We start from the raw sequence: 12,728 nt of genomic DNA, 5'->3' as shown, positions 1-12,728 counted from the left end.
CACAATTAATTTAGAAAAGAAAAGATAGGGGGCGCTGATTGCCAAGTGGTTAAGGCGCCTACCATATACTGGTGATGCCTGACAGCAAGTTCCTGGATTGATTTCCGGCAATGCAAGGCCTGGGAATCTATCCATTGGATGCATGTCACCTCCTACTCTCTACACTCTCACCTTGTTTCTTGTCTAATCTCTGTACTATCAATAAAGGCATAAAAGCCTGAAAAACGTAGGCCTACTGAAGAAAAAAGCATTCAAAACAAACCGAAAATGTCACAGCAAGTCTGCAGGTGCTGGGTTAGGAGTACAAGAGGCCTAGTACAGTATTTGGATGTTATGAAGGGCATTTTCAACCATTGTCACAAATGGCAAATCCCGAACTCTGTGAGTGTAGAAATGTAACCAAATAGACCCTTAACGGTCCACTGTCAGAGTTAATGAACACTCTGGATTTCACAGTGTGTTTTTCACTTTGCACACAGTGTCTTTTTCACTTTACACGCCTGTGCATTTGCAGTAAAAAACAATGAAAAGATTTGACTTACAACTCGAGATTCCTGAATGGAACGTAAGGTGGTTGTGTTCTGAATGTCCTTGACACCTGAACTTGTACCCAGAACAACAGCTTAAAGCTGATGGAAAACTGCTTACATGCTGCCTATTCCAAATGTGTTGAGCACTGGGTGGGATCCTCAATGCAAGGCTTCCAATGGATATACACATCAGATGCAATTTGTGTACACGTATAGACACAGACAAGCAGAGAACACATCCACACACACACACACACACACACACACACACACACACACACACACACACACACACACACACACACACACACACACACACTCTTGCCCCAGATGACTCCACTTGAATCATAGCATCTTATGTGGAGCAGGTGTGTGCTATTTGCTTGTCAACATGACTCAGTAAACCAGTAAGACTCCCTAAATCGGGAGATAAGCGACCGCCAGGTCGCATGTAAAAATCGGCCTGATGGTGGCACTAAATGGGACAGATCCATGTTGATTACATGACTGTAGACATACTGTGTACTGCTTTGCATGATTTTAGGGCAAAATCTGTAGGAGCAGTGTCCAAGAAAGTGTTTAAAAAAATCAACCTGATGGTGGCGCTAAGGCCATGGCTACACGGAGCTGGATATTTCATATATCCAGGTTTTTCAGATATCCACATAGAAAAATATCTAGGTCCACACGGAGCTGGATATTTCATATATCCCGTTTTTTCAGATATCCACATAGAAAAATATCTAGGTCCACACGACAAAGATATCTAGGTCTAACAAGCACGCACACAGTAAAGTCTTCAGAGATATCCGGGTTCCCTGTCTACACGGATCCAGTGAATCGGATATTTTTCAATCTCTCCACTTATTTATCCGGTTTAAAAAATATCCAGCTTCGCAGCCGAAATATCCAGCTTTGTGTGGCTCCAAGCCCCAACAGCACAAAAGAATGTCTAGCTTCAGAAATATCCAGCTCCGTGTAGCCATGGCCTTAATGTGACAGATCCATGTTGATGACATAAAATGTGATTTTAGTGCAAAATTTGTAGGAGCAGTGTCCAAAAATGTGTTTTGCAAGAATCGGCCTCATGGTGGCGATAGAAGAGGGCCATGTGAGAAATGAGTGGTGGTGGAGGTAGTGGTTTGGCAGCCAAGGAGTGTGTGTGCAAAGTTTGGCATGGATCGGGGGGAACGGTGGCGGAGATATGAGAAAGAGAAAAGTGTGACGTTTGACTGACTGACTGACTAACTGACTGACTGACTGACTGACTGACTGACTGATTGACAGACTGACTGACTGACTGACTGACTGACTGACTGACTGACTGACTGACTGACAGACAGCCGGTGGAGGTTTTGATAGTAACTGCAACTTGACGGTCGCAATTAACACTGTGCAGTTACTTCTACTGCATTCAGCACTAGCAACAACGTATGGCTCTTTTTCACTACGAAGAGTAACTCAGAACCTTTAAAAAATTGGAAAATGGCAAAAAACATCGTGAAATGTGAGCTTTTATATCTGCTATTTTGAACTATTATGAAATGATACATTTTCTTTCTGGGTTCCCAGAACTTAGTACCACCTCCTGAGCAGGGCTCAAATGAGGTTCTTAGAGCCTTATCTGAACCCGAGCCATGGAAATAAATCCAGAAGCCATGAAATACGTTTCACGGCACGACACCCGCCACTTAGTGTAGCGAGTGGGAAAGAGCTATTAGTCTATATGAAGACATCCTCCTCCAACCTCCAGCACCACCATCATCTATTTCTCTGTCTGAGTCGTGACACCTGTTCTGTGTGCAGCCGGGGGGAGGCTGGCGCTGATGATGGGGTGTCTCTGGGTGAGCCTCGTGCTCAGTCAGCGCAGCCCGGCAGCCATTACATCTTTATGACTCCCTCTCTCTGCCTCAGAAGTCCCAGCGCACGAACAAACGCTGGCCTTTACACCTCCCCCCCCCCCCCCCCCCCACGCCTGCTTCATTTATAGTACTCTGTAGTACAACGGATTCATACTCCAAAAACAGCGGATCTAAAAGCTCACAACGTGTCACGATGCGACTCGTTGTGTGCTTGCTTGTAGATCAGCTATTTTTGGCGCAGGACTCAGTCGCGGGATAGCTAAAGTATAAATCAGCTATAGGTCTCTCTGACTGTTTGTCTCTGTCGCCCGGCTCTCTCTCACTCCCTCCCTGCCACACAAGCTGGTCCGCACACACGCGCACACACACAATCTTTTTCCCCGCCTAGCCTGTGTCCCTGGGAGAGCACTCCAGGCTCTGATGATGAATTGCAGCAATTTAATGGGATAATCACCAACCAAACTGCGGACAGATGTTAATGGGGTGGAGCAACCAAAGTGTGCCCCCGTGTGGAGGGGAGGGCAGTGTTCTGGTGGTCAGTGATGGATATTTTATATGAATCCACCACCAGGCCAGTAGGTACAGTAGCTTTGGCTTGTTCAACGTTGTCCTCACATCCTCGAATTTCAGCCAGAAATGGCAGCCAAATCACTGTGCTGGCCTAGTACCAAAAACGCTTAACCACTTAAACCCTATACTTAGTTGAATGGATTCCCAAGGGCTCTATACAAGGCTGTTTCTGCTCCACAGTAAATAAGTGTAAGTAGCTGATCTACAAAATGGGGTTCATGACATGTTAAATGACAAGATATTCTGTTAACAATAAGGCTATGGCCATAAAAAAATATGAAACAAATGCAGTTGAAACTAGACTGCATTCTGTCGAGGTGCTAACTTGCCTACTGTGCACTCGTGGCCATGTATGGCCAACTTGTGCGCCAGCAGAGCGCGCAAGTACTGCATTCGGTGCTGTTCTGCACTGTTCGGTGCTGTCTGTATGTATGTGGATGGGCAAGTTGGCACTCTGCCGAAGTGCCAACTTGCGTCTTGTTATTTATATCAGTTTGCACTTGTTTGGTGGTGACGTCACCACCAAGTATGCTGGTCCCTCATTGGCTGTTGATGCTGACGTCACCATGAATTCTGGTCCCTGATTGGCTACGGGTGTGAACACAAACAGAGGATGAGACAGAAACACCGAACGCAGTACTTGCACAATTAAGCCATGTTTCCAAAGGGTGTTATGCATGTAAATGAAAATAGTGTTTATATTTACTTACGTCTCTGTAAAGGCCTGTAGCAGAGCAAACAATGAAGAAAGCATTTTTTCGTGTGGTCCGAATTCCTGGTGAACTTGTCCAGGTCCTAATGCCTGCAAAATAGAAATATCATTTAAGGACCAGAAGTAGGCCAGTGACACACACGCACGCACGCACGCACGCACGCACGCACGCACACACACACACACACACACACACACACACACACACACACACACACACACACACACACACACACACACACACACACACACACACACACACACACACACACACACACACACACACACACACACACACACAGGGGTTGTCAAAGTCAGGTGGGAACAGATGGCAGAGTGTCTTTTAAACAGTTTCTCGACACAGTGGTTTTCCCTCTGCGTCATGTAGCAGGTGTTAGATTTTCAAAGCACAGCAGTATGTCTACCCCCCACCTCTCTCTCTCTCTCTCTCTCTCTCTCACACACACACACACACACACACACACACACACACACACACACACACACACACCTGAAATACCCACATACTGTCTCTATCGTAACCTGTCATGTTCGCACGCATGCACGCACAGGGAGTTTGATTGAATGAATACTTTTTAAGCAGTTTAATTGAAAACAGTACAGCAGTACAATAAAATTATGCTAAAAGGATAACACAACAAATCCCGGGGGCTTGTTTCCATTGTGGTCCATTGTAGGCTACTCTATTGGTCATCATGATTACATATCAGCAACAACACTAAATGCTACAGCACAACTCTAAAACTACATAGTGAATATCATACATCTTTGATAAACACATGACCTTTGTAAGGGGTGTCGCACCAAATTCTGGGCCCTGGGTAATTTAACTTTTTTTGAAAAACCTATGTTTCTATGACAGTGGTGCTCAAACTTTTTCATGTGAAGGAGCCCCAAAATGATATGTATTTGGCCACGGTCCCCCATCTCAAAATATTTAGTCCCAGTGACCCAAATTACGAATGTTTGCTTAAAAAATACATGTATTCAAAGATTTGCACACATTTTCAAAAATAGCAGACACTGCTACCGGCACTCGGTGCCGCGCTGTGAGCTTGTAGATCTGCTATTTTTCAATAGCTAAAGTATAAAATAATTTCTTGGGCCCTAGTAACCCCCTTGTGACACCCCTGACCTTTGTCACAATCAAGGCAGAAGGTATGTTAGCAGAGTATTGTTGAGTGCATGTGCTGCATGTGGCTAAGCCATATGGCCTCTGACTCACCCACCCCCATGGGTGACAGGAGACTCAGCATCACAACATTTGAATTGTCTAAGACAAGGGTCTTCAACAGGGGGTCCGGGACCCCTAGGGGGTCCTCAGAGTTACTACAGGTGTGATGTGTGATCTTTTTTATATTAACCACTTGAACCCTATCGTCCATATTCTTAGACTTCTATCCAAAAATAGCAGATCTACAAGCTCACAACGCCTCGCAGCGCGAGGCGTTGTGAGCTTGTAGATCGTCTATTTTTTAGCAAAGGGCTTTGGTGTAGAGGGGAAAAAGAGCAGACAAAGTACAGAGTGAAAGGTCAAGTTTATTAAGTATTGACGTTCAAGTGGTTAAATATCTGAAAACACAAATTGACATGAATCCAAAATACACTGATGATTGTGCCGACAAAAAATTAAACTATATGGAATCTATGAACAAGTTGTGGGGGTCCCTGCTTCATCTCTCTCTCAACTAAGGCGTCCTTGGCCTGAAAACAAAGACTTTGTTAGAAGTTATGGAGATGGTCCCAACATTTTGTACAATTACAGTATAAAGTATTGCATTTTCTAAACTAACACTTATTCGTTGGATAATAAATGTCCCCTAAAAATGGCAGGTTATACAGTACAAGTTCCATCTACACTCACTACTCAGTATAAAGGTATCCATTTTGTCACTCAAGAGTGTACAGATAGATATATAACCAAATGGAGCAGTATGGGTCCATGACCAGATTTTACACTGTAAAGTGGTACACCATTCCAAAGTGTTATTGTAGCAAAGAGAATACTTACAGTACCATCTTGATGGACAACCACAACCAACTAAATCAAAGAATCACTGTAATTTACAGTGTGCGGAGTTCAAATGCATGTTTATAAAATGTATAGTTCTGTTCCTTGATTATGATTGGCTGAGTCACATTCAAAGCTGTTGTAGAATATATTAGGCTACATATATGACACACGCCTGTGACCGCATGTGAACGCATCTATCAGTATTACATGCATCAAACTAATTATTTCAAAATATCCAATTATGTTGTAAATGTTGACTTACAAAAAACAGTTTCTGATAACATTTTAGACAAGAAATAGCCTTAGGCCATGCAGTTGCTCATACTGTATTGATTCACGTCACATTTCCATAGCGTGTTTACGATAGTAACCATCCGTCCATACATCACATTTGCATTGCAACGTCTTTGTTTGTGCAGGCAGTTCAAGACCACTTATTCTTGCAGTGAACCTGTTTTATGTTGCCGAATGATTTTCATGTTGCCGTATTGGTAGCCATTTCATAAAAAACACAAGGCTGGGGTTTTCAGTGATTTTAGAATAGCTTGAGGGTTTTACAGGCCAACACCCCTTAGCTGTTCAATAAATCATTGTAATTGTAAACCAGTCTCTTAGGGTATTGCTTTAGTATCGTACCTCCTAACAATATTTATGCTTGTCAGGCACGCTTTACACAGTATGTAGGGAATTGTGCCCAGTACTATGGTGTGATGCTGTCCAATCACTGGCAATTCTAGAGTCAGTTTACTACAGGAGGAAATGGTTAACGGGTGTTATGAGGAGGTCAAAGCAAAGTGTAATGAGGTTGCCCAACAAGATGATGAATTCATGAGGTCAGAGCAGATGATGATTAAGTCATTACACATTGTGTAATTGCAATTTCATCTCTCGACTCCGGCTCACTCTCACTCACTCACGCACGCACGCACGCACGCACGCACGCACGCACGCACGCACGCACGCACGCACGCACAAACAAACCAACAGCTACCTATAACAGTATGTCATGGTCACATTGACTTTGATGAGTATTGACTATGACGGATACATAATTATCTTTAGTCATTAATTTTTTTCATCCAGCTTGTTTCAATATTCTATACAGACATAACGATATGAGCTATAATGAATCAGAGATGTGTGATAACACAATGTGATGCTGACAAGATGCGTTGTGGGCTTGTTCATCTATTTTCGCAAAATGTTCGCCTATTATGACATGCGCAGAGTAGGGACGTTAGGGTTGAAAAGGTTTGAAATCAGACAATCCATTCCACAATTTAGTCAGAAACAAGAAACTAGAAAACTTATATCTGGATTGCCAAGGAATCTGCGTTCTACCCTCATGTTTTGACCATGCTATTGATTTCATTCATTAAATCCACTTACAACATCAAATGTACATAGTAGATGAACAAGAGGCGTCAGACAGGAAAGGACTTCAGAGCAAATGAACAGATAGATAGATTTAAATTTGTACCTTTGAATATTTTTGGAGAATTGTGTAATTTCTGGATTGACCGATAAAAGAAACACCAATCAGAGCAGGTTCACTGCAGGCTTAGTGAGCGGTACTTCAGCTACAGTAGATCTAAAGCCATAAAGTTTGAAGGCTGTTATATGACATTGATCAATGTCAGAGATCCATCTCTCAAGCCCATCTTAATGAGACCATCGGAGACAAAGATCACGCACCCACGCACACACATACATACATACGCACGCACGCACGTACACACACACACACACACACACACACACACACACACACACACACACACACACACACACACACACACACACACACACACACACACACACACACACACACACACACACACACACATGCATCTAACAGCTTGATGCTTGATTGATTGATTGATTGAGGATAGCAAGCAAGATCAAAACCTAGGAAAGTCCAAAAGTTTTCTTATGACGAGATGTCAGATATCATCTCTCTCTACTAAGAATTTTGCCCCTCTTAGTTTCTTCTTGACTCGAGACACATATCCTTCTCTTCGTGTCCTGTCCAGTCCTGTTCTGTCATGACCCGTCCTTCCTTGCCGGTCTGCCCACACTTTGGCAGGCATGACAATCAAGGCCAAATAAACATGCAGATAAATGGAGTGTGACAGACACTCGGTGAAACATCACAAGGAACATCAGATGGAGCACTCCAACCCATAGGCCTAGTTTACACTAGGGCATTTTATGTGTTTTTTTATTACACTTTTTGCATTTGCAGAATACAGTATCATCAACACTAATCAGGTGTTTTTGATCCCCTAAAACTGATTTGTAGATACTTGTGACCCTGTTGTTTTGAAAACTATGGCACTGCAATTAAATGTAGATGGGAACGCACACATGCCCACAATCTCCAGTGGTTAATTAAACATGATATAACAAATTACATTACAAATTATTGGCCTTGTTGTCTATGCTAGCAGCTGTTGTGTACTTAAATTCTGCATGTCACTAGCCTACTGCCTCCACGCAGGCAAGCCATAAGTCTAGTACATACCAATATGGAAAAAATGTTGGTGTTAATCTAAAGCCAGGTTGCGTTTTCAAATAGTGCAGAAACCTTTTTGCATGTCATTACAGTAAATACTAACCACTCCTAATTACCATCTCAGAGCTGGGTTGTTATACAGTAAGTGCAGGATCAGACTACTTGTTTTTGCATTGGACATGCGTAAGACACTCACACGTTGGTTGTGAGAGGGCTTCAACAACTTGAAATGCCCAAAAAGAGCTAAACAGTTTGCAAAATATTGTGAGGTCTCTGCTTTCATTAGCAGACGTCTTACTGTATACAGTATGGTGGAGTGTGTATGGTGGGTGATCTGTGTGTGTGTGTGTGTGTGTGTGTGTGTGTGTGTGTGTGTGTGTGTGTGTGTGTGTGTGTGTGTGTGTGTGTGTGTGTGTGTGTAGCCCCATACTGTATCTCTGATGGGCTCATTAATATAAAGGGACCTGGAAGGCCTGCGATCAGGGGAGCTAAATACAATACTTCATACTTCAGGTGTATGAATTATTGATGGTAAGATGATATTCATACATTATGTTTTGACAGGAGATGTACAGTATCTTGCAACTTAAAGTCACTGAAGATGATGAGGGTAAAATGGACGTAAAAGGAGCAGTAGATGATGACGATAATAAGGTTAGTTAAATTACCTGCAAAGCCTGCAAATTGCACATGAATATTCATATTCAGTCTCTGAATGTAATCAGGTGGAAAGAATGTTTGTTTTTGGTTTACATTGATGATAAAAATGTCAAGCACGTAGACAGTAACGATTACGGTTTGCTAATAACCTTCTAGTCTAGACTATTATTATTCTGCTAAATGAAATCAATGCTACATTAAGTTTTCATTTCACAAACACAAAATAGCATAAATAATGAATAAAATGTGTGAAATGTCTCGAACAAAAGGATATTGATGGCGAAGCATTGATCTCCCCGCTATTGACACATGTTCATATTTTCTGTCACACAAGCATCTGACTGTGTTTATTACTGGGACATACTGTACACTACAGTCTAGACGAGACCTCGATCGAACAGTATTTGCATCTGTTGGAACAGAGTCACATGTGTGATGACAACACAAGACATGCCATAACGGATAGGCCTAGTCTATTGCGGTGGTTCTCAAACCTTTTCACATCAAGGAACCCCAAATTAAAAATGTATTTGGCTGCAGTACCCGTCTGAAAATAGTTTGTGCCAGGGACCCCATACAATATTTGCGTTGTTTCAAATGATTACAAAATGTAAAAAAAAAATTACTTTCCATCCCTGATATACTGTGCAAAGCATAACCCAAACTCTGCACATACTTTGGGTGCTCATATCCCCGGACAGGTATGGTAGTCAATATACAAGCTGCAAATGATCTCCCCTGTACTAATTGTGGGCTCGCCTATAAGGCGAGCACACTTTAGATATTGTCATTATTTATTTATCTATCAGGCAATCAGTAGACGGGATCTTCGGTTCCTTTCTACTCCTACATACTTAGTGAGAAAATGAAAATAAAAACATCAATGTGTTCAGCTTACAGTGGCGAAGTGTGCTATTATTTTATACAGCAATCGGCCAAATGGTGGCACTGTAGGAAGCCTTCGAAAGTGCGATCTTTGAACAGGTATAGCTCATGCTGTGTTATACATACAGCCATGAAAACTGTATACACTTATGCGTCTCCTCATGCCGAACAACTTTTACCCTCTAACTTTTGACCTCTGACCTTTAGGTCTCCCACAATTCGGAATAATATGAAAAACAGTAAAAATCTATCTCCTCCTGGGTTTTTTTCGTTACGCGCACAAAACTTTTTTCACATGAACTTTGGACCAATACGGTCAAACTAGTCTCGGTGGATTTCTTTTAAAGTGAAATATATTTTTTTAATAATTCAATCAATATTGCGGTTTTATGCAAATTATTCTTCAGCCTCTAAATCATACATGCAAAGTTACACGTTCATGGCATTTGGCAAAGATGTGGAGGGTTAGTCAAAGTATCACTGAAACCAATTTTATTCCAATCGGCCAAAGGGGGGCGCTATACGAAGCGTTTGAAAATTCAAACTTCAAACGGGCATAAGTCATGACTCGTTTCGTTTGAAGACATGCAACTTGTTACACGCGTGCTTTGACTCAAGCGGAAGACATCTGTGTCGTTGTTAAGTAAGCTCCGCCCTTCAATTTTCCGCCATTTTGAGCAGTTTGTAAAACGCGTAAACCCGCTTTTATTCTGAAATTTTCGCTCCACGTGCACAAAACTTTTTTTACGTGAACTTTGGACCGATATCTAAAGATCTGTCAGATCGGATTTCTTTAAAATTGAAACATGCTTTTTTAAATAAATTCAATGAATATTGCAGTTTTATGCAAATTATTCTTCTGCCTCTAAATCATACATGCAAAGTAACATGTTCATGGCATTTGGCAAAGATGTAGAGTGTTAGTCCAAATATCACTAAAACCAATCTTACCCCAATTGGCCAAAGGGGGGCGCTATATCATTTTGAGCAGTTTGTGAAACGCTTAAACCCGTTAGGATTTTTTTTTTGCAATTTGCATGAAACATTCTACACACAATCTAAGGACCTTTATCTAATATGCCTATGAAGTGCACACACACACACACAAAAAAAAATAATGAATATAGCTGCAAGCAGCGATAAAGTGGCCAAAGCCAAAAACACCTCAAATCATGAACACAGCCTGCAATGTGCGTGAAATCTTGCAAGCACATTCCCAATAGGTCAAGGAACAGATACCACCCTTCTTACATTGGCCTGTTATAGCGCCACCAGCGGGTCAACTTTTGCACAACACATTTTTGGAACAAAATGGACCAATCTTTGACGTCAGTAACGTCAAAGAGAGCACTGCCTGCGATCTTGACATTTTGTACTTTTATAGCCATTGTTTTCCGGCTTGAAGCGAGCCCACAATTGTTTCGAAGGAACAATATTTTTCTAGTGCTGTTTTAATGCTGGAATTAGGACGTCAGCTTGGCATAACAAAATCAACTAGCGGACTGTAGTCTGACCCGCTGGCAGCTCAGTGTGCTGGCTGAATAATGACTCCATTAACCTGTCACTGAGAGATAACATCACCTCTCTCCTCCAACCTTTTGACATTTAAAGCGTGATATATGTGTAGCTCAACCATAATAACTTACTTTCAACTGAAAAGAACATGTTGCACTGCATACAGTACTTGTGCATACTGCCTAATTTAGGACTCACATGTTTTTGTTTTTATCGTCTTTTCATTTTCTTTTTCCTTTTTATCATAATGGAGGCAGAATGAATTAGAACAATCGATCAAGAGGTAAAAGAAGGAGAGAAAGTCTTTATTCAAAGTGGGACAGTAGATCCTGTATTCTCTCTCTAGGCTCTGCCTACAGTTCTATATTTCTGTGCTTTCCGTGTGTGTGTGCTTATGTGTTATGTGTCATGCCGATAATACAAAGACTGACCACACAATGTCAACTGCCGTCAACTCCTTCACATCATACTTTCTTTATTTGACATTTCCATATGTGCTTCCACCTGCCAGCTGTCAGCCTCGTTCATTATTCATTCCATTCATGTGCTGCCTTTATTCATGGCACACTGTAACCTATATACACCAAGCAAACACACACTAGATACAAAGAGACATTGGACAGACATTCAAACACATGGTAAACATACACGCACACATTCACACTCACATTAACAGTGGGAATAACTATCTAGCCAGCACATCTATCTCTCATTTTCATTGTTCATTTTTGTCGATTTTAATTGAATCTTAAAATGGTTGGGCATACTTATTTATGCAGGTGGAATGTCTTCATCTCATATAGGATGACCATCCAACAGAGTTCAATCCTGAGTGTTGATTAAATTCGGAGTGTGTGAAAATGGACCCGTGCTGAAGAGAGAGACCATACTGTGAGTTGCCACGTCCTCACTGCACTAGGCTTGATACTGTATGTCTGTGTCTCCCTGACCTCGTGTTGAAAGTTCTGCAGAGTTTCTAATTTAATTTGAGTCCAAGAAAATGTTATCAGACACTCCAGCCAGTGGCTGATTGGCCAGAGGAGTCACTCACATGGGTTTGACCTTACCATAGCCAGGTTCACACCATGTTATTCTATTTTTGCAATGTGAAAGCTAGCAAAGAATATAGGCCACCCATTCTCCATCTTGGATTACTGTATCTCCCACCATACCACACCCTGACAACTTGAGTTAGGGGCACTTGTCCATACTTCGTTTCTTATTTTCACCACAACAGCGTGTTTCCTCTCCTTTTCCTGTATGAGGATAATGTTTTAATATTGTATTACCATGTAATTGAATCATAATGTATTATTAGATTTTCTTTTATAGAGTTTAAGTTTGTACAGTATATGGTGTCACTGTATGGAATCATTGTTCTGACTCTTATTGTTGCACACCTGGTAAGGGATTGCAGATGAAAATGTATGTATGCATGTTCTGT

At 41.7% G+C, this 12,728-nt stretch overlaps 1 protein-coding gene across 1 annotated transcript in view; it reads right to left on the bottom strand.

The window, feature by feature from the left end:
* The window catches only part of sphkap (SPHK1 interactor, AKAP domain containing), a gene marked incomplete at both ends in the record, with an annotated part of 84,186 nt that extends 80,470 nt beyond the window's left edge, over nt 1-3,716 (bottom strand). The window contains one exon of the mRNA XM_080731446.1: nt 3,673-3,716. Coding sequence (XP_080587572.1) covers nt 3,673-3,716 — 44 coding nt within the window. The remainder of the gene's footprint in view (nt 1-3,672) is intronic.
* Nucleotides 3,717-12,728: the final 9,012 nt, after the last annotated feature.

Source organism: Nannobrachium achirus (genome assembly GCF_963921795.1).
Source record: "Nannobrachium achirus genome assembly, chromosome: 8".
Lineage (NCBI taxonomy): Eukaryota > Metazoa > Chordata > Actinopteri > Myctophiformes > Myctophidae > Nannobrachium > Nannobrachium achirus.
The sequence above is the reverse complement of the archived record's forward strand: the minus strand, read 5'-3'. Positions and strand labels throughout refer to the sequence as shown.